Below are 18,611 nucleotides of genomic sequence, written 5' to 3'. Positions count from 1 at the left end.
AGCCACCTAGGCACCCTCTTGAGTTCTTTTTAAAAAATCTTTTGAGACCCCAAATATTTGGAAGAGCTATTTGAACCTATAGGTTTAAAGAACTTAGCTGAATTGAATAGCATATATAAACTGTGTCCTGAGAGACCCTGTAAGATACTCAAGAACTGACTTCTAAATGTACATAACACCACCCACCTCTTTCACAATAGGGTTTGAAAGTTATGTGTAGCCATTTTATAGGGAGTGCACCCACTCTTTGTAGCACAAGTGAGAAATCAAACATTTACCTCAAGGACTATTCCTAAAACTATATTTCAGATTGAGTATTTTCATCATTATTGCTTAGATATGATACTATATACTGAAGCAATTAGAAATAAGCCATAGGAATTAGATAAGTAAAATTTTGAATATCTTTGTTGATGATAAAGATGACTGAAGACTTTATAGGTCTACAGCCTTCTTTGCTTCATAAATTAGACTTCTTTGTTACAAATTAAGACCAGAGCAGCATGGTTGCATAACTATATGGTTGCACCTCTTCTCTATAGGCTCATGATTGATTTTACCGATTGGAAAGGAGACTGTTTTGACATGTTTCTCTGAAAAGGAGAGATTTCTTCTGTTCACTAAATGAATAAAACTTTGGCAAAAGTGATGGAAAAGGATTTCAGAATATTTTCCAATATTTCATAAAGGGAGGAAATTGCAACTTTGTCAGCAGGAGCTCTAGGATCCTTTGGAAGGTGGAGGAGTGGAGAATCATTTCTCTTATACGAAAGTGCTCCATATAAAGTTTTGGAAAAGGGGAAGGGTGATGAGTCCATTCTTTTCAGAGTCATGGTAACTTTTCTTGTTCCCTTTGTGAGTCTGCAGATTTATCAAGAAGTAATCTCAAAATATTTTTTAGACACTTCTAAAGTTCTGTAAATTTTTAGATAAGATGGAATTTTGAAGGGTGTGTGAAGGCCACTATAAAACTCTTTGGGTAGATAATATGAAGAGTCACATGGTAGGGTCTGAAATCCTAAGTTGATATTGTATCATAAATTGATTGGATGTTCTGTCCCAGGTTGTTGATCTCCATGAAATTCCCTGCTATAGTAAGGGAACTTTAACTTAAATACTAAGGGCCTCCCAAAATTGTCTCAGGGGGTTAGTTAATTAAGCATTTCTCAATTAACTCTGTTATGGTCAATGAGTACCATAATTCCTGAATCACATCTTTCCTATTTTGTCTTTAACTACAAAGAATGATTGTCTTTTCTTTAATGTAACTTTGTATGGTTTAATGCTTTATGAATTGTAAGAACGAAAATAGGTTTTTAAATATCAATCTTAAGTAAAATAATTACATTCCATATACTAACCATTTCTTAATTTTAGTGCTTTTTTTATTGTGCAAGTTTTTAAAGTTATTTTTTCCCCTTAAAAATGCAAGTTTGAGAGGAATTAATACATTGCCTATGGCAACCACCTTTTGTTTTTGTTCTGCAGTTTGCCCTTCTACATTGTTGCTAATGTATATATTTTGCTTATAGTCAAAGCTAATTCCTTATTTTCTAATAAAAAGAAAACTTTTGGAAGGAAGATCATTTAGGGATTTTTTTGTGTGTTTTTTAAAAAAAAATTTTGGGGATGCTATTGATACTATACTATGGGCTATTTCATGTAGTTCTGTTGTATCGGATGATACAGTCATTTGTAGCATCTGATTTTACTTAAACCTCAAGGCTGAAACTATTAATTAGGTTCTTTGTAAGATCAAACTGTTCCTTCTCTTACTTTTCTACTATCATACTTTGGACAAAGGTTAGTGTTTTATCAGTCTGTTTCATGATAATATTTTTGTTAGCACTGTTAACTTAATGTAAGCATTTTATTTTGTCTGTAAATGTACATATCACTAGATAAAACTGAAATATGGGGCCAGCTTGATTCTTACTAATAATAGCAGATGCAAGACAGGTGAAATTTTTGGTAATTCTGAGGCCAGCCCTTTTAAAAAGAAACAAAAATAGAATTGATGACATGGGCTCATATGACTTGTTTTTCTCCACTCCCCTTTCTGCGTTTGTGGTGCTTATACTAAGGAGCAGATAGCCACAGAAAGCAGAGAACTTTGAGAATCTTCCTTTCAGTAGTTGAGGCTGACCATAGTTAATTTTTCACAGTTCCCTAGTCACCACAGCCTTTGAATCATTGGAAGATTACTCCAAGATCATTGTAAAGTTAGAATTTGATGGTTTTTTTTTTGTTTTTGTTTGTTTTTTTTTTTTTTTTTATGGATTTCCTATCTGCTTAGTGGTGCTGAGATTTAAGTGGTAAATTTTAAATATAGAAAATATTGATAACGTTTAGTAAATACAGTAAAGCAGTTCTAAACCAGTTTTTGTCTTACCGCAACTCTGTAATTATTTCAAAACAATTAGCCTTCGGGATATATTTATATGTATCTTTAATTTCCAGTCTGACTTTAAACTATAAATTAAACCTCTTTTTTTCCTGTATAGCCTTTATTTATTTTATTTCCATAGTGGAAATTATATTACTATCTCACATTAATCAGTTAACTACAGAAACGTGTGATTTTAGCTATGGATTTAGATCCTATTTGTCTTTGGTTAGCTAGCCTACTTACTTATTGAGGGCTGATTTTCCTAAAGTTTGAACTTGTTGCCCGGGATTCTTTATGAAGTATATTGTATAAAAACTTTGAAAGGCACTCTTGTGTAAATTCATAAAATATTTATAGTTGTTTTAAACTTCAGAACATAACAAAATTGTCAGTTACTTGCCTTGCCAAAGTCAAAAACTGACTTTTTAGTGAATGACAGGGCATCTATTAAACCTGAAAAATACATTTCGTAATAGATGTGTTAACTTATAATAAAATTTTATTTTTGTATCTAAAATTAATTTTTCCCCCAGGGGTTTTGTGGTTACTCTCCTGTTTGGAAAAACAAACTCAGAGAAGTACCTAGAACAGTGTGAACACTCATTTCTTCCTCCAACATCCACTGGGATTCCTAAGGTAAATAGAGTAAAGGAATGTGTGAAACCTCAAAGTCCTTTTCTATGCGGTGATGATAATGTGATCACCTGTATATGGCTTGGCAGATTTTCCTATAATTCACTAACGCTCACTGTCAATTTATGGGAGACTTCCTGATCATGCTTAGAAAATGCATTTTTAAAAGATTACTTGGAAAACTTTTTTAATGTTAGATGTTAAAAAGTGGAAATGCAAGTTTTAGGAAAAGATAGAAATTTGGGCCCTCATCCTGCTATCTTAACATAAGATTTCAAAATTTGGAATGAAGTAAATTACATAGAAACCGGAGAGAAGAAAATGGGCACTTTTCTTTAACTGACTTGGAAAATATAGCTTGCAGTTAGGCTATGCAGTATCTATAATTTTAATAATTTAGGCCCAGTTTTATACATATATATATATATATATATATATATATATATACACACACACACACATACACAACATCTTGAATGTTGGTATATTTCTATTTTTTATATCATAACCTATAAATAAATTGGAATTCAGTATTATAAATAAGCTTCAGATTTGCATTGCCTTCAATTGTTGGGTATTCAGGATGGTTTGTCTCATCTTGTATGAAGAAAGACAAATGGTCTGGAGTTGATACCTATATTTTAACTTTACGTTTATTAACTTGTCCATTATGTGCTAAGATGTAGGAGATGCAGAGATAGTAATATACAGTATTATTTTATATTACTGAAATAAAAGAATTTCACCCCATCCTAGTAACTTTCATATTAATAATTTTTTTTTCTTCTAATACTTAACATTTAAAATCTCTTTGAGACTTTCTTCTGCCCTCCTTTAGAATTCCTGTTAATACGTATTCTTTTTTTTTTTTTCAACGTTTTTTATTTATTTTTGGGACAGAGAGAGACAGAGCATGAATGGGGGAGGGGCAGAGAGAGAGGGAGACGCAGAATCTGAAACAGGCTCCAGGCTCCAGGCTCCAAGCCATCAGCCCAGAGCCTGACGCGGGGCTCGAACTCACGGACCGCGAGATCGTGACCTGGCTGAAGTCGGACGCCTAACCGACTGCGCCACCCAGGCGCCCCAATACGTATTCTTTTGAGTTTGCTCACAAATCTTTTCGAGGAAATGAACCTTTTCTTTTTGGATTGTTTCTTAGCCATCCATTACTTTTCATTCATTGGAATGGTACATAATATAGGATGGGAAATATGTTAAAAATTAATATCCTAAATGGAAATAATAACAGTCAAGACTAGCTAAGTCTTATAATCTGTTTTTTAGTACATCATATAAAAAGAGTGATTTTCATTTGCTATTTCTAAAATGATTTATAAGTATATTTTATGAAAAAAGTCTTAGCAGTTGCATGTTATAATTTGAAGCCTATGTTTTATATATATATATATTTGTGCTTTGCTATTTGTTCATATTTTTAATTGAAGAGTGTCCCACTGATTTTCACTGTTTTTCCAGTCCACTGATCTTTCTGAAGACTACAGAGAAATAGAGGAATTCATTTTCTTTAGTTGCTAAAAATCATCCCTAAATAAAGTTAGTTAAAATATATTCATTTGGCAGCTGTGTATATAGGCTGGGAAGGGAGAAGAGGAGAGTTTAATAAAGATAATTATTAATTTGACTCACCTGAAACACTAACTTAGGGCTTTGAAGTTTAATTGAAATACAGCAACAATATCTTTTCAGTTTTCTCACATTATAAATAATATTTGCTGATGTTTTTAAAATTTTTGAGGATAACAATAGAATTTTTTTCTGGGTGTCTAACTTTGTTAGAGAAACTTTGAGAGCTGGTGTTTGGTTTATACCAGAGCCTTAAGAAATAGGGCTATTATTGACTGACTTGAAGATGACAGGAAAGTTACAATGAATATTCAGTTAGAAGTGAACTGTAGAGATTTTAAATTAAGAAACTGTGCAGTAAAATGTTATTATTTTAATCTTTAAGTGCTTAGAAGAAATGAAACGAGAAGCCAGGACTATAAAGATTGATAGAAGATTGACAGGTGCCAATATAATTGATGAACCTCTCCAGCAAGTGAGTTTTCCTTTGTGGTATTTGCATACCTTGTATTGTGTAATAAGGTTTATTTCTTTTGAAAATACTAGGAAATATTTTTTGTTATATATGTAATATGCTGGAAATTTATTATGCTGTCCTTGGATCCTGTATTTAAACATGGTACCTTATTTGAGAAATCATTCATAATGAAGGGGTTTATGTAATATTCAAGCCTTTTGTTTGAATTTGCGTTTAGAAAAAAGTTTCTTTGATAATGTTTCTAATTATTTTAAAGTTAAAATGCTCTTTAGCTGATGAACAAGCTTAGTGGTTTGGTAAATCAGATATTTTTTTCCTATTGTTTTTTAAATGGATATACCTGATTTGATTAAAAAAAATATTTAAAAATTAGATTACAAATTTTTTTTCTCCTCCCAGATATTTTTCATTGATGTTTATTTCATTATATGATTATTATGTGTACTTTAAAATTCTAACATTTCTTTTGTAGATGAGCCATATTTAGTGTACCTGATTTTCAAAAATAATACACATCAAGTTGTATTATTTGCTATTTATAGGCTGCTTTAATACTGTTGCAGTATCCAAGGTCCTAGAATTAAGTGAACTCCTTTGTCTTTTTTGGTAATTTGACTGCAGTATATTTGAAGATATAATCTTGGAAAAGAGGTTTCTTTTTGAGAATTAGGGTCATTTGGTATTATTTTGCACCTCATTCCATTGAACTAATTAAACTCTTGATTGTATCATGGCACTGAAAATTTATGTTTTTTGCAGGTAAATTTATGTCTTTACCTGAATATGGGTGGGGATTGACCACAGATAAGGCAGTTTTTTTTAAATCACAGTTTAGTGTGTAGAGAGTAAATATAAATTGATAAAAAATCCTTTCAGGTTTTAATTCGCCACTGATCCTTTTTAATCCTAAAGCTGTATTTTTCCCCAATATTTTTGTTTTAGGTTATCCAGTTTTCCTTGAGGGATTATGTCCAGTACTGGTATTATACACTAAGTGATGATGAATCTTTTCTTCTTGAAATTAGGCAGACTCTTCAAAATGCACTCATTCAATTTGCTACTAGGTAAGGTCACTGTTTGATGCAGAAAAATTTAAAATATATTGTTTATACCAGTAAGGAAAATGACTTTTAAATGGAAGGGGGAAATTGATTATTAAAAGGTAAGTAGAGGGCTTCTGGGTGGCTCAGTTGGTGAAGTGGCCAATTTCAGTTCAGGGCATGATCTCAGGGTCCGTGAGTTCGAGCCCCACGTCGGGCCCTGTGCTGACAGCTCAGAGCCTGGATCCTGCTTCAGATTCTGTCTCCCTCTCTCTCTGTCCCTCCCTCCTTCTCACTCTGTCTCTTTCTCTCAAAAATAAACATTAAAAAAAATTTTTTTTACAAGGTAAGTAGAACAGTAGTTATTATTGCGAGATAACGCTCGGATTATAGAACTGGAGCTCTAAAAACCTATACTTCTTTAACTTTAACCTTTATATTTACAGGATGTTGATCTTGATTAAGCCTTGATTTCTGTCTGGATGTAAGTTTCTTCATCCAGGTCTGGTCATGTGACTTTCACCCCACTTATTGAGAATACCTTTTTTTCCCCCCTCTTATCCAGATACTCTGTTTTATTTTAGTGCCATGGAAGTAGTTTCAGTATAACTACTCTTTTACTTTTGACACGTACCTAGTAGAAGTGCTTTTAGGGGGAGAAGAAACCAAAGGATCATTAAGTCAGTGGAGAATATTCAGTTTATTTTCAGAAGGGAGTGTAGTTTGATGAGTTTGCTTTAAGAAATTTTTAGGAGATATACTAAATTTCTTACCTTACAAAACTTGCTTATATACTACCTTTCGTATGACAAAATATTTTGGACTCTATTGTATTGAAACTACTTGATTTTTTTGGGTGGCCATTTCATATCCAGAAATTACTTATTTTTGAAAGAAAGGATTTTATGTTTGGATGAGTTTGCATTTTTTAAAATTTTTTATTGAAGGATTTTGTTACCCACTCCACACACAGATTTTCCTACCAGCCTGTAGCCTCAAGGCAGGAAGTTGCATGCCTTGGCCTTCAGTACACTTTCAAATCTGAAGGTGTTGTTTTTCAGCCAACCCCTCTTCTTCCCCAGTTAAATTCTTGAAATACAATCTTATACTTCGGACAGTCTTGGAGAATTAGAGCTTTGCCCTGGGGCTTGTATGGCATTTTCATCTCTGTGCACATAGATGTTTCCAGCTCATGCTACCCTGTCAGGACTTTTCAGCTGTAACTCATTTAATCCTGAGCTTCAGAGTAGGAGCTTAGTTCCTCAGCCTCAGGTCACTGGGGAGGCCTGCAGTAATGTGTATGGTTTGAATCATAACCTTACGTGTAGAGATAGATCTGAACTCCTTCTCCCTCAGTGTTAACAGCAAACATTTGCCCAGTAGCCAGCCATCATTACAAGTGTACGCTCCCTGTGGAACACCAAAAATAAGGTATGATAAAAAGTCAGAGATTGGATTTTATCTCCTTTATTTCATATATATAACATTATTGAGTATTGGGTATTCATTCTTTCAGGTAACTCTTCCGAATCAGTCATTCACTACTTTCTATAGTAACATCATCCTAATGACTTTTTTTTTCTTCCTTTGGAAAGGTAGAAATGAGAGTCCATTATTAATGTATCTGACTGCCTAAGTATGTATTGAAATCTAACAAATTTTAGACCTGGGAAGAACTTTGAACTAGTAATTGGGAGACTTGAGTTTGCATTCTGCTCTGCTACTTAGCTATGGAACTATTAACAAGTATTTTAAACTTTTTGAATCTTTGTTTTTCTCGTATGTGAAATAAGCATAATCATACCTTCCCTATTCTGTGTTCCTTACAGGGTTATTGTTGGCATCAAATTTATTTAATTCATTCAACTAATATTTTGTGCCTACTTTGTACCAACCAGGTGCTGCAGATACTGCAGTGAATAAAACAGAATCCCCATTTGATGGAATGTAATAAAAATAACACTTGTGAAAATGTTTTTAAAGTTGTGAAGGAATTTGAAATTTAAATTTTTAACGCCCTCCAGCATTTATAATTTCACAGATGAGGAAGCTAAGGTCCAGAAAGATTGATTAGTCCAAGATTATCCACAGTCTAGTATTCTTCTTTCATTCCCTACCAGATATGTCATGATTTAGATTTTTCATCTTAGAAGTGCCTTGGTGGCTCAGCCTGTTAAGCAGCTGACTTTGGCTCAGGTCATGATCTTATGGTTTGTGAGTTCCAACACTGCATTGGGCTCCCTGTTGACAGTGTGGAGCCTGCTTGGGATGCTTGCTCACTGGCTCTCTCCCCCTCCCCACCCTCTCTGCCTCTCTCTGTCCCTCCCCCACTCATGCTCCTCCCTATCTCAAAACAAAACCAAAAACAACAACAACAAAAAAAAAAACTTTAGATTTTCATCCTAATGTTCCCCCCCTTTTTACCTCTCATTGCACTACTTTCCCTGTTTTTGATTCCCCAAACCACCTTTTCTTTACCCTTCATGTAATAAATTGTTTTGTTTTTATTCTTTTCCCCCTTTTGTAACATTGTATGCTATCAAGGTGAATATTTGGGTGATTGCAGAAAGAGTCAGGTTTTTTTCATCCTGGACTGACCTGAATTTATATCTTTGCTTTCTCATTGACCTTAAGTTTTTGGACAAATAAATCCTCTCCTTTTGAACCTTAGTTTCCTCATTTGTAATAGACTGATAATAACGAAGTTACTTTTGAGGCTGTTTTCAGGGTAAAAATGATACAAAGTCAAGTCCCTGGTATTTAGTAAGGTTCAATAATTGTGTCATCCATGTGAATGACTTTATTTTTGTTCTATGTTGGCTTTTTCTTTTACTACTAAAAGGTATGTCTTACAGAGTCTCCATGATTGTTTTCAATGATAGTATGGAAATTAGGTCTGTTTGCAGTCACTTGAATACTACTTTGTTCCTTGTTCTGTGCTGCCTGTTGTTTCTGGAGCATGTAACAGGAGCGTTAAGTTATTGCCTCTGCCCTTCAAGGTACAGTCTTGTATAGGGGCCCATGAAGCCCTGAAAGTGTATGCACAACTGTTTTTTTTTTAATTGGGTGATTACAGATTTCATTTTAAAAAGGGCCTATGAACCCAGAAAAAAATTTGAAGCCCTCCATTTTGGTGGTCATATTTATTCATTACCTTGAGGAAACAATTACAGAGTATCGGCATAAAATGTAAAGCTAATTTTGAGACACAGTAGGAAGAAAAGACATATGAAGAGTCTGAAGTCCTGATTTTGAGCTTTAATGCTATTATTAAGCTGTAAGACCTTGAATGAACAGAATATATAAATTCTTTGAGTCTGGCGATAACTCATATCTACTTATCAGGTTGTTAGGTTTAAATGACATCACATGACATCACATGTGAGAGAGGACCTTGTATTAACATTAGTATCTATTACTCTAGTAGCAGTTTAGGGATGGGAACCTTCATGGAGCACACTTGAGTTCTCTGTGGTAGAACCTGGGTGTGAACTAGGCTGGAGCTTTAGGGGATGAATCTGTGATAACCTTTGTATTTTTATTCCTCTTTCAAATAAGATACTATGATACAGCACTGAGAGCTCTGGGATATCTGTATTACAGTTCTACCTGTACCATTGAGTTATAGTGTACTTAAGATTTCTTACCATTTATGTAAAATAATAACATTTGTAGCAAACTCAGAATTGTGAGGGGCAAATGAGATGATGTTCAGAAAGCATTTCATGGAATATTTATCAGCCAATAAGTGGTATTTTGAGCAAGTTACTTGACTTTCTCTGTTTCAATCTCTGCATCAGTAAAATGAGATAATTATCCCATGGGGTTACTGTAATGTTTATATATGGTACTAGTGCATGTAAAATACCACAGGATTGGTACACAGTAAATGTTCAGTGTATGCTAACTTAATTTTTGCTACTTATTATGTTCCTAGAATATATACACAGATTCTTTTACCTTATCTTAGTTTGTTTGGGGGGCAAGGGGTGGGGGGGGGGGAGATCAAATTAAAGCACTTAAGATATAGAGCAACAAAGTAGTCATTTGTGTGGTATTAAAAGCAATTTTTTTTAAAGTTTATTTTGAGAGAGAGTGGGTGCACATGAGTGTGGGAGGGGCTCAGCACAGAGCCCGATGCAGGGCTTATCTCATGACTCTGGGATCATGACTTGAGCTGAAATCAGAAGTTGGATGCTTAACTGCCTGAGCGAGCACCCAGGCATCCCAAGAGCAATTTTTATGTAGAGGTAGAATGGACCAGAGTAACTAATGAAGACCTCTTGTGGATTAAGGTTAAAACTGGTCTTCAACAATGGATATGTGGGATAGAGAGAGGGATGAAGGACATGTTATGAAAGAGCAAAGTTCTGAGAAGGGGGATAAGGTTAGTGTAGTAGAAGCCATAGGGAAATGCAAGTGATCAAGTAACCTAGTTGCACTCAAAGGTAAATATGGTAACTGTGTTCCTCCACCTCTGTTCCCCTTAACCCCAAGGTCAGTAGAAAAGAGATACATTCTAATGCCAGGGCTGTGTTCTTCCTAAAGGGTTTTCCTGTGGGAGGAGGAGGTATGGCTATGTATGTTCCAGGATTCAGTGGATACTAATGATAGCGCTCTTTCTGGAATGATGGGAGATATGTTCTGATTATTTAGCCATTTTTCTCACAACCTTTGTCATAGAAGTAATAGATCATGTGTTCCTAGACTCCTCCAAAAGGGAAGCACAACTCAGATAATGGACATTTGTATCAGTAAAGTTGTACACTCTTTTGCCATTTTCTATTCTTTGCCATTTGAAGACTTAGCTTAAAACTGACCTTAATCAGGGGCACTTGGGTGGCTCAGTCAGTTAAGCATCTGACTTGGCTCAGGTCATGATGCCATGGCTCACGGGTTCGAGCCCTTTGTAAGGCTTTGTGCTGACAGCTCAGAGGCTGGAGCCTGCTTCGGCTTCTGTGTCTCCCCCTCTCCCTCTGCCCCTCCCCTGCTCATGCCCGGTCTCTAATATACATAAACAATAAAAAATGAAGAAAAACAGACTTTAATTAAAAAATGATTATTGTCCTATTTACTACAGTACAGCAAAAACAATTAGGATTATTTATTTGTTTACTTATTTTAAAGATTTCATTTTTAAGTGATCTCTAGTGTTGGGCTCGAACCCACAATCCTGAGATCCAGAGTTGCACGCCCCAACAGCTGAGCCAGCCAGGTGTCCCAGGAACCGTTAAGTATTTAAAAGAAGGGAAAGTAACTTAATGTTTTTACATATGTAGAATAGAACAGGGGTTGTTAATTGTATATTATATAATTCACATATCACACAATTTAACCACTTAAAGTCAGTGGCTTTTATTTATGGAGTTATGCAATCTTCATCACAGTCATTTCAAGAACATGTAAATGACCCACAAGAAACCTTGTATCTACTGTCATTCACTCCCTGTATTCCCCTCCCCCCCCCCCCCCCCCCGTATCTATTTCTAGGTAACCCTTACCTAATTTCTGTTCCTCCTAATTATGTGTCCTTTTGTGACTGGCTTCTTTTTCTTTCACTTAGCATAATGTTTTCGAGGTTTATCCATGTAGCATATGTTACTATTCTTTCTTATTGCTGAATAAGAAATAACAAATAACAACTGCCAGACAGGCACTCTGTGATTTTGTCTGTCTTTTTGATTACAGCTGTCTTAGTGGGTGTGAAGCAGTATTTCATTATGGTTTTGATTTGCATTTCCCTGAGAGGTAGTGGTATTGAGCATTTTTTCATGGGATTATGAGTTATTTGTTGTTATTTGTTATTTATTTCATCGTATGATAATAAACCACATTTTGTTTATTCATTAGTTGGTGGACATGTGGATTCATCAGCTGGTGGATATGTGGATTGTTTCCACCTTTTGGATATTATGAAGAATGGTACTGTGGACATTCATGTACAGGTTTTTCTGTGGACCTACGTTTTTATTTCTCTTGGATATACAGGAGTAGAATTTCTATGTCATATGGTAACTCTAACCTTTGAGGAGCTGCAAATTGTTTTTCACAGTGGCTACATATTCTCACCACTACACTATGAGGGTTCTGATTTCTCCACATCCTCGCCTACACTTGATTTTGTCTTTTCTTTTTTCTTCAAGTTTTATTTATTTAAGTAACCTCTGTACCCTACATGGAGCTTGAACTCATGACCCTGAGATCAAGGGTTGCGTGCTCTTTTGATTGTGCCAGACAGGCATTCTGTGATTTTGTCTGTCTTTTTGATTACAGCTGTCTTAGTGTGTGTGAAGTGGTATTTCATAATTGTTTTGATTTGCATTTCCCTGAGAGGTAGTGGTATTGAGCATTTTTTCATGGGCTTATGAGTTATTTTTTGTATAGCATCTTTAGAGGATGTCTACTCAGATTTTTCCCCATTTTAAAATTAGTTATTCAGTAATTTTATTAAGTATAGTATATTGTAGACAGTTTTTGTAAATACAATTTTATTGGACAGTCACACTCATTTGTTTGCATTTTTGTCCATGGCTGCTCCTGTGCTACAATAGCAGAGTCGACTAGTTGTGACCCAGACAGTGTGGTCTGCAAAGCCTAAAAAAAATTGCCGTTTGGCTCATTAGAAAACAAGTTTTCTGACTCTTGAATTAGTTTTGTAGTCATTAAAATATTTAGGAAGCATTGTTAAATTAATAGGAAATACATTAGAGTAAAAATTATTCAACATAGTGTATGATTTTAGCCATGTAAGAAAACCATAAATATGCATGCATAGCAAAGAGACTGATGGGAAGTACACTAAAATATTAGCTGATCTTTGGATTGTGGATTATGGCTGATTAAGGCTGATGCTGAAAATTAAAAGAAGGAAATTACATTTGGGGCACCTCAGTGGCTCAGTTAAGTGTCTGACTGGCTCAGGTCATGTCACAGTTAGTGGGTTCAAGGCCTATGTCGGGCTCTGTGCTGACAGCTCAGAGCCTGTAGCCCGCTTCAGATTCTGTGTCTCCCTCTCTCTCTGCCCCTCCCCTACTCGTGTTCTGTCTCTCTGTGTCTCTCAAAAATAAATAAATATTAAAAAACAAACAAAAAAGGAAGGAAAGAAATTACATTTTACAGAATGAGACTGTATTATTTTTATAGCCAGAGACCGAAGATAGAAACATTTGGTAATGAGCAATAAAGATATCTAGGATGGCAGCCACATCCCTTTATTTCTTTGGGAAGTGATCTGGAAACTAATGCTCAAAATAGTGTTTTTATATGTGATTAAATAGTAACTAGTCAAATTCTTCTTGATTGAGGTCCATTTATGGCTTGTATGACTTGTTTTTCCCTACAGAATTTTGATATATTTTACGGTGGGGTCTAGGAATGTTTCATTTGTCAGGTACATCTTGTTAGAAAAGCTTGTTTATTTTAATATTTTAATACTTAACCTTATATCTAAGAGGATGCACACTTAGCCCTAGGTTATTTCTTTTCCTTTCCTACAGCTTGATTAAGGCTTTCATCACTGTGTTCTTTATACTCACCCTCTAAAATAGCTGAGTGTGTGCCTCATGTGTGTTTCTCTAAGTTGTTCATTGTATTCTGAGATCTGTGTCCTTTAGAACATCTGGATCTTTAATCTCTTTGAAGCATTGGGCACAGGATGTAGAATTGAACATCTTATGTGGTGTTAGAGTTCACTAAATATAATTTCCCTTAATATGGTTACATAAAACTGCATGCCTAAATTTTTTTTCCATTTTTTTTAGTTTTCTTATAACTTTAAGAGTCAGGAGGTTTTGTGTTATTAAGGCACAGTAAATAAAACACTGAATGGAAAATTAAGAATCCTGATTTATTTATTTTTAATTTAAAAAAAAATTTTAAATGTTCATTTATTCTTGAGAATACAGTGGGTGGGTTCCCCTCATCGGGCTCAGTGCTGACAGTGTGGAACCTGGGGCCTGGTTCAGGTTCTGTGTCTCCCTCTCTGTCTGCCGTTCCCTGCTTGTGCTCACTCTCACTCTCAAAAATAAATAAACTTTTTAAAAAAATTAAAAAAACTAAAGCTTTGATCTCACTAACTGTATGATCTAGAAGAAGTAATTGAAGTCTGGCTCTATAATGGTGGGACTTGTAATTATTTCAGATCCCTTGAAATTCTAAAACAGTAAGACTTCCTTGGTCAGGTTGTACTAGTGTCGGTTTGTTTTTATTTTTCCAGTCATACCTCATCCTCAAAACATGCACTCACATACTCTGTCATACCTTACATTTTGGATACCATTTGGGGAGTTACTTTTTATAGTGTCTAATGTTGCTAATGAAATTTAATTTACTTAGGAATTAAAGCGCTCCTCTAGTCTGTTGTTTTACTAGTAGGAGGTCTTAGAGTAGAATGATAATAAAGTTTGTTTATACTTTTTATTATGTTTCTATGTGGTTAGGAAGAATGCTTGACTTTAGACATAAAAGACATTTAGTGGACTAATCTTTTCTCGATGGTTAAGTCTTGTATCATTGAAAATTAAAAAAATTTTATTATCCAAATTATTTATGGCTGTTATTCTTTATAGAATGGTGAAAACAATACATTTGTCGTTTTAGAAGTCTAAGTTTTGTGAAGTGTAAATATTCCTCCCATGGTTGATTTTAAGCTATTGGCAGGCAGTCACTGAACATGGAACTAGAAAAGGAATGTGCACATTTGGCTCTCCCACTTTCTTTTTTTTCCCCTGCTGGGAAAAGGTGCTTCCAATGAAGGGAGCAGACAGATTTGTAATGATGAAGCAGTGAGACTTGTTTCCTTTTGTGGTTGATGATTTAGTTCTTTTATATGTATTTGAGGATTATGGTAAAGAGTAATGGTAAATTTAATGTAAATTCAGTAATGTGAAAAAAAAGTTTCATTATTTTATTCATATCCTTATAATTAGATTTTTAAAGCAGATTTTCAAAGGGAAACAAAGGTGCTCTGGAGAGATGGTTACGGTCACATGTATTTATGAGTAAGTTGAGATGGCACGAAGGGTAATTCTTTTAATGGATTTAGAAGCAAGTTTACAGTTCTGTGCCTTAAAAACCTGCTCAAATTCAATTTCAGGCTGAAGCTTTGGACACTGTAACAAAGTAGTCCTTCAAGGGCTCCTGAAGGCTGGAAACAAGTTAAGGTTTATGTTAAAGTGTGTATCTTTTCTGATAGTGAATTATGAGGGGGAAGTTACTGCCTGATTCAGTGGCTCAAGAAGGGATTCTTCTTGAACAGGCCACCTACTTTCACTAAAAGATGTCTTTGGATCAGTTGATCAAAAGCCCTCTACTGCAGTAAAACATTTTTCAAAATCTCCTCTAAGATTCTTGCTTATTAAAATCTACCCAGGAAAAAGTAGGAATTTTACTACAGTAAAGATTTTTTTTCAAATGCCCATTTTTTAAAAATAGAAGGTAAAAGAGATGATATAGGAGATTAATACATATTATTATAATTTTATGTGATTGTTTATTATATTGCTTTGTTAATATACCTCTAAAAAGCCTTCGGATGTGTACATGTATGTGTGTGTATATATACATATACACTTAAACACGTACACACTATGCAGTATTCAGTGCCATTCTTACTGTATTCAAATAGGGTCTTAGTAGTTATTTCTGAAAAAAAATGTGGCATCAGGAACACAACATTTATTACAGGATTTTGTGTGTGTGTGTGTGTGTGTGTGTGTGTGTGTGTGTGTGTGAAAATCAGTTTTTACTTTTATCCCTTTGACATAAAAGACCATTTCCAGGAAAGTATTCTGCCACGGATGTGAAGATTGCCTTTACTACCCAACAGCCACCCCATCTTTAGTCAGGCACATCCACCGCATGATGACCCTTACATATACCATGCTTATTCCCTCCTTTTGCACATTCCTATATCCTGTCTTTCTCCCATTTCAATACCACTCATTCAGTAAGATTTGTTTTAAATGTAGCTTCTTTATTTAATCCGTTTAAATTACAGCATAACACTTCACCTCTACTTTTGTGTGTAGTTATTGTCAGTAAAATTTTCAGCTAATTTTGGTATGTTTCCAATTCTGTACTGCTGTGGTAGCAATTCTCTTAACTTATTTCAGTTAACCAGTATTCTCTATTCCCTTTGTAAGACATACAGATTTATGCCCTTAGCATTAAAGCTAGGTGAAAAGACCACTTTCTGGTATTTATGTCTGCTCCTGTTCCCATCTTTTGAGTTTTAGGTTTCTCAAAAGTATGCTTGGCCTCCAGAATATCTGGTCCACTTGGTCTGTGTTGTGAGCTGAACATGTGTGATTTAGAGGAGAAAGATAACCAAATATGTTAAAAAAGAAAGTTGTATTTGTTCAGATGTGTGTATCCCAGTTAAACTTATTATAATCATCATTTAATTTACTCCTACATAGTTGGAAAAACTATGAGAATGGCAAGGTAGTTTCTATGAAAACTGCCTTTTGCATTGGATTTTACTCAAAGCTAGGTGTTAAATGGATTATAGTTGAATCAGGTGTACACAAGACAAGTAATGAAATATTGGTGGAAAATCTTTTTTTTTTAAATTCTTTAAAAAATATTTATTTACTCTTGAGACAGAGACAGAGCATGAGCAGGGGGAGGGGCAGAGAGAGAGGGAGACACAGAATCCAAAGCAGGCTCCAGGCTCTGAGCTGTCAGCACAGAGCCCAACGCGGGGCTTGAACTCACTGACTGTGAGGTCATGACCTGAAGCTGAAGTCGGATGCTTATCTGACTGAGCCTCCCAGATGCCCCAGAAATATTGGTGGAAAATCTTGAAGGACTCTGCATCCAGATTTGTTCACAAATGTCTTTAGTTATACTCTTTAAAAGGAATTGGGCACCAAACTGTTGCAGTGTAGGAACGTTTTATTAAAGACAAAAGCCACATTGATATATCACTTAGCAAAACCTTGATCAAATATAAGGTCTTCATTTTATGTTGAAAGTTTATATGATTTACGTTAAAATGAAATATATTTATGACTCCTTTTGGTCAGATATTTTCATTTTCTTACCAGTTACCAGTTTTCCATGTCCTCTCTCTCTCTCTGTGTGTGTGCGTGTGTGTGTGTGTGTTGTACATGCTTGGATGCGTATTCAGGTTATATAATCATGGACTCTTAAAACTCTTCAGTCCTTAGAGAAAACAAACCCTGGGAAGTAATGTGGCTTGCTGAATTTCACAACTAATGTAATGGTGCTCTTTTACAGAAATAGTTACTTGATTTTGGTGTGTTTTTTTTTTTGCATTACTGATGATGAGCTGTACACTGCTTAGCATAGATGGAACCAGTGATGTAATTTATATAATCTCATTGTCAGCCCCCATATTTGGGATATTCATTTTCTTGTTTTGGTATTAGCATTAAGTAACTTTAGGATTTAGAAAGGCAAGAAGAACTTCTCACTTTGTGTCCTATTTCAGAACTTAAATAGGGAACCGTCATGTGTGCCTCATGTTGTCTCTCTTGGGACACTTGTCAACAGTGTTTTGACCCTGAAAGAGGAATCCATAAATCAGTATGCGTCGAGTGCCTCCAGTGTTCAACACACTGTTTAGCTATGGGAGATACCCTTGTGAATAAAAGGAACACAGAATAAAACAGACAAAGTCTCTGGCTTCCTGAGGTTTTTGTCTCAGCAATTAAATTCATCTCTAGCAGTTGAATTATTTCACTGTAGGTTGTAAGTGCTATAAAAAGTGGAAAATTTGGTGCTTTGACATTGTATCACTGCAGATCCATACCTAGTCTGAAGAAATAAGGCAGAGAGGGAGAAGAGTGAGGGTCAGGGAAGGCTGCCAAGTGAAATTGACTTTTTAGATGAACTCTAAAGTAAGTGGGAATTGTCAAGTGAATGTGAGGGAGAGAAGGGAAATGTGTGGAGGGTGGGTGGGGGTGAACAAACTTGGCAGAGGGATCAGCGTATCTACAGGCTTTGAAATAAGACAGGACGTATTTGAGTTTGAGAAATGGAAAGAGCCCGTGAGTCAGCAGAACAGAAAGGAAGTAAGAGGGTGGAACAGATGGTGATGAGGAAGTAAGCAGGGTCATCCTGGGTATGCACGTTCTTAGAGAAAGTGTTCATGCTTAGCCCTAAGATCCATGGGGAGGTATTGAAGGGGTTTTGAATCTCTTATCTTGTACTATCATATTTGTATTTTTAAAAAGATCGCTCTGGCTGCTGTATGGATCCAGAATTATGGGGATACAAAGGTGGTAGACATGGGAAACCGTTTAAAATAAAAGGCCAGGAATAGAATGCTGGCCGTAGGAATGGAGATAAAGACATGCAAATATATGTTCAGAGAGGTACACTTGATGGTTTGGTTTTTGCTCTTATACTTTAGTAAAACTTCATTACTTGTTTGCATTTCTAGTTAATTTTCTTAATTTTTGCAACTATTTTGCCAAGATATGACAGAAAGGCTTTAGTGGCCTGCTGTAAATTTTAGAAT

At 35.2% G+C, this 18,611-nt stretch overlaps 1 protein-coding gene across 3 annotated transcripts in view; it reads left to right on the top strand.

Annotated features, from left to right (window-relative positions):
- The window catches only part of SNX13 (sorting nexin 13), a 135,968-nt gene that overhangs the window by 45,233 nt on the left and 72,124 nt on the right, over positions 1-18,611 (top strand). For 2 of the 3 annotated variants that reach the window (XM_047841195.1, XM_047841186.1), the window contains exons 3-5: positions 2,923-3,025; positions 4,992-5,081; positions 6,027-6,148. In XM_047841195.1, the coding sequence (XP_047697151.1) occupies positions 2,923-3,025; positions 4,992-5,081; positions 6,027-6,148 (315 nt within the window). Of the gene's footprint in view, positions 1-2,922; positions 3,026-4,991; positions 5,082-6,026; positions 6,149-15,903; positions 15,959-18,611 lie in introns of those variants that run through there. The other variant, XM_047841202.1, reaches the window with a different exon arrangement.

Source organism: Prionailurus viverrinus, chromosome A2 (genome assembly GCF_022837055.1).
Source record: "Prionailurus viverrinus isolate Anna chromosome A2, UM_Priviv_1.0, whole genome shotgun sequence".
Taxonomy (NCBI): Eukaryota; Metazoa; Chordata; class Mammalia; order Carnivora; family Felidae; genus Prionailurus; species Prionailurus viverrinus.
This window is presented reverse-complemented; position numbering and strand designations above follow the sequence as displayed.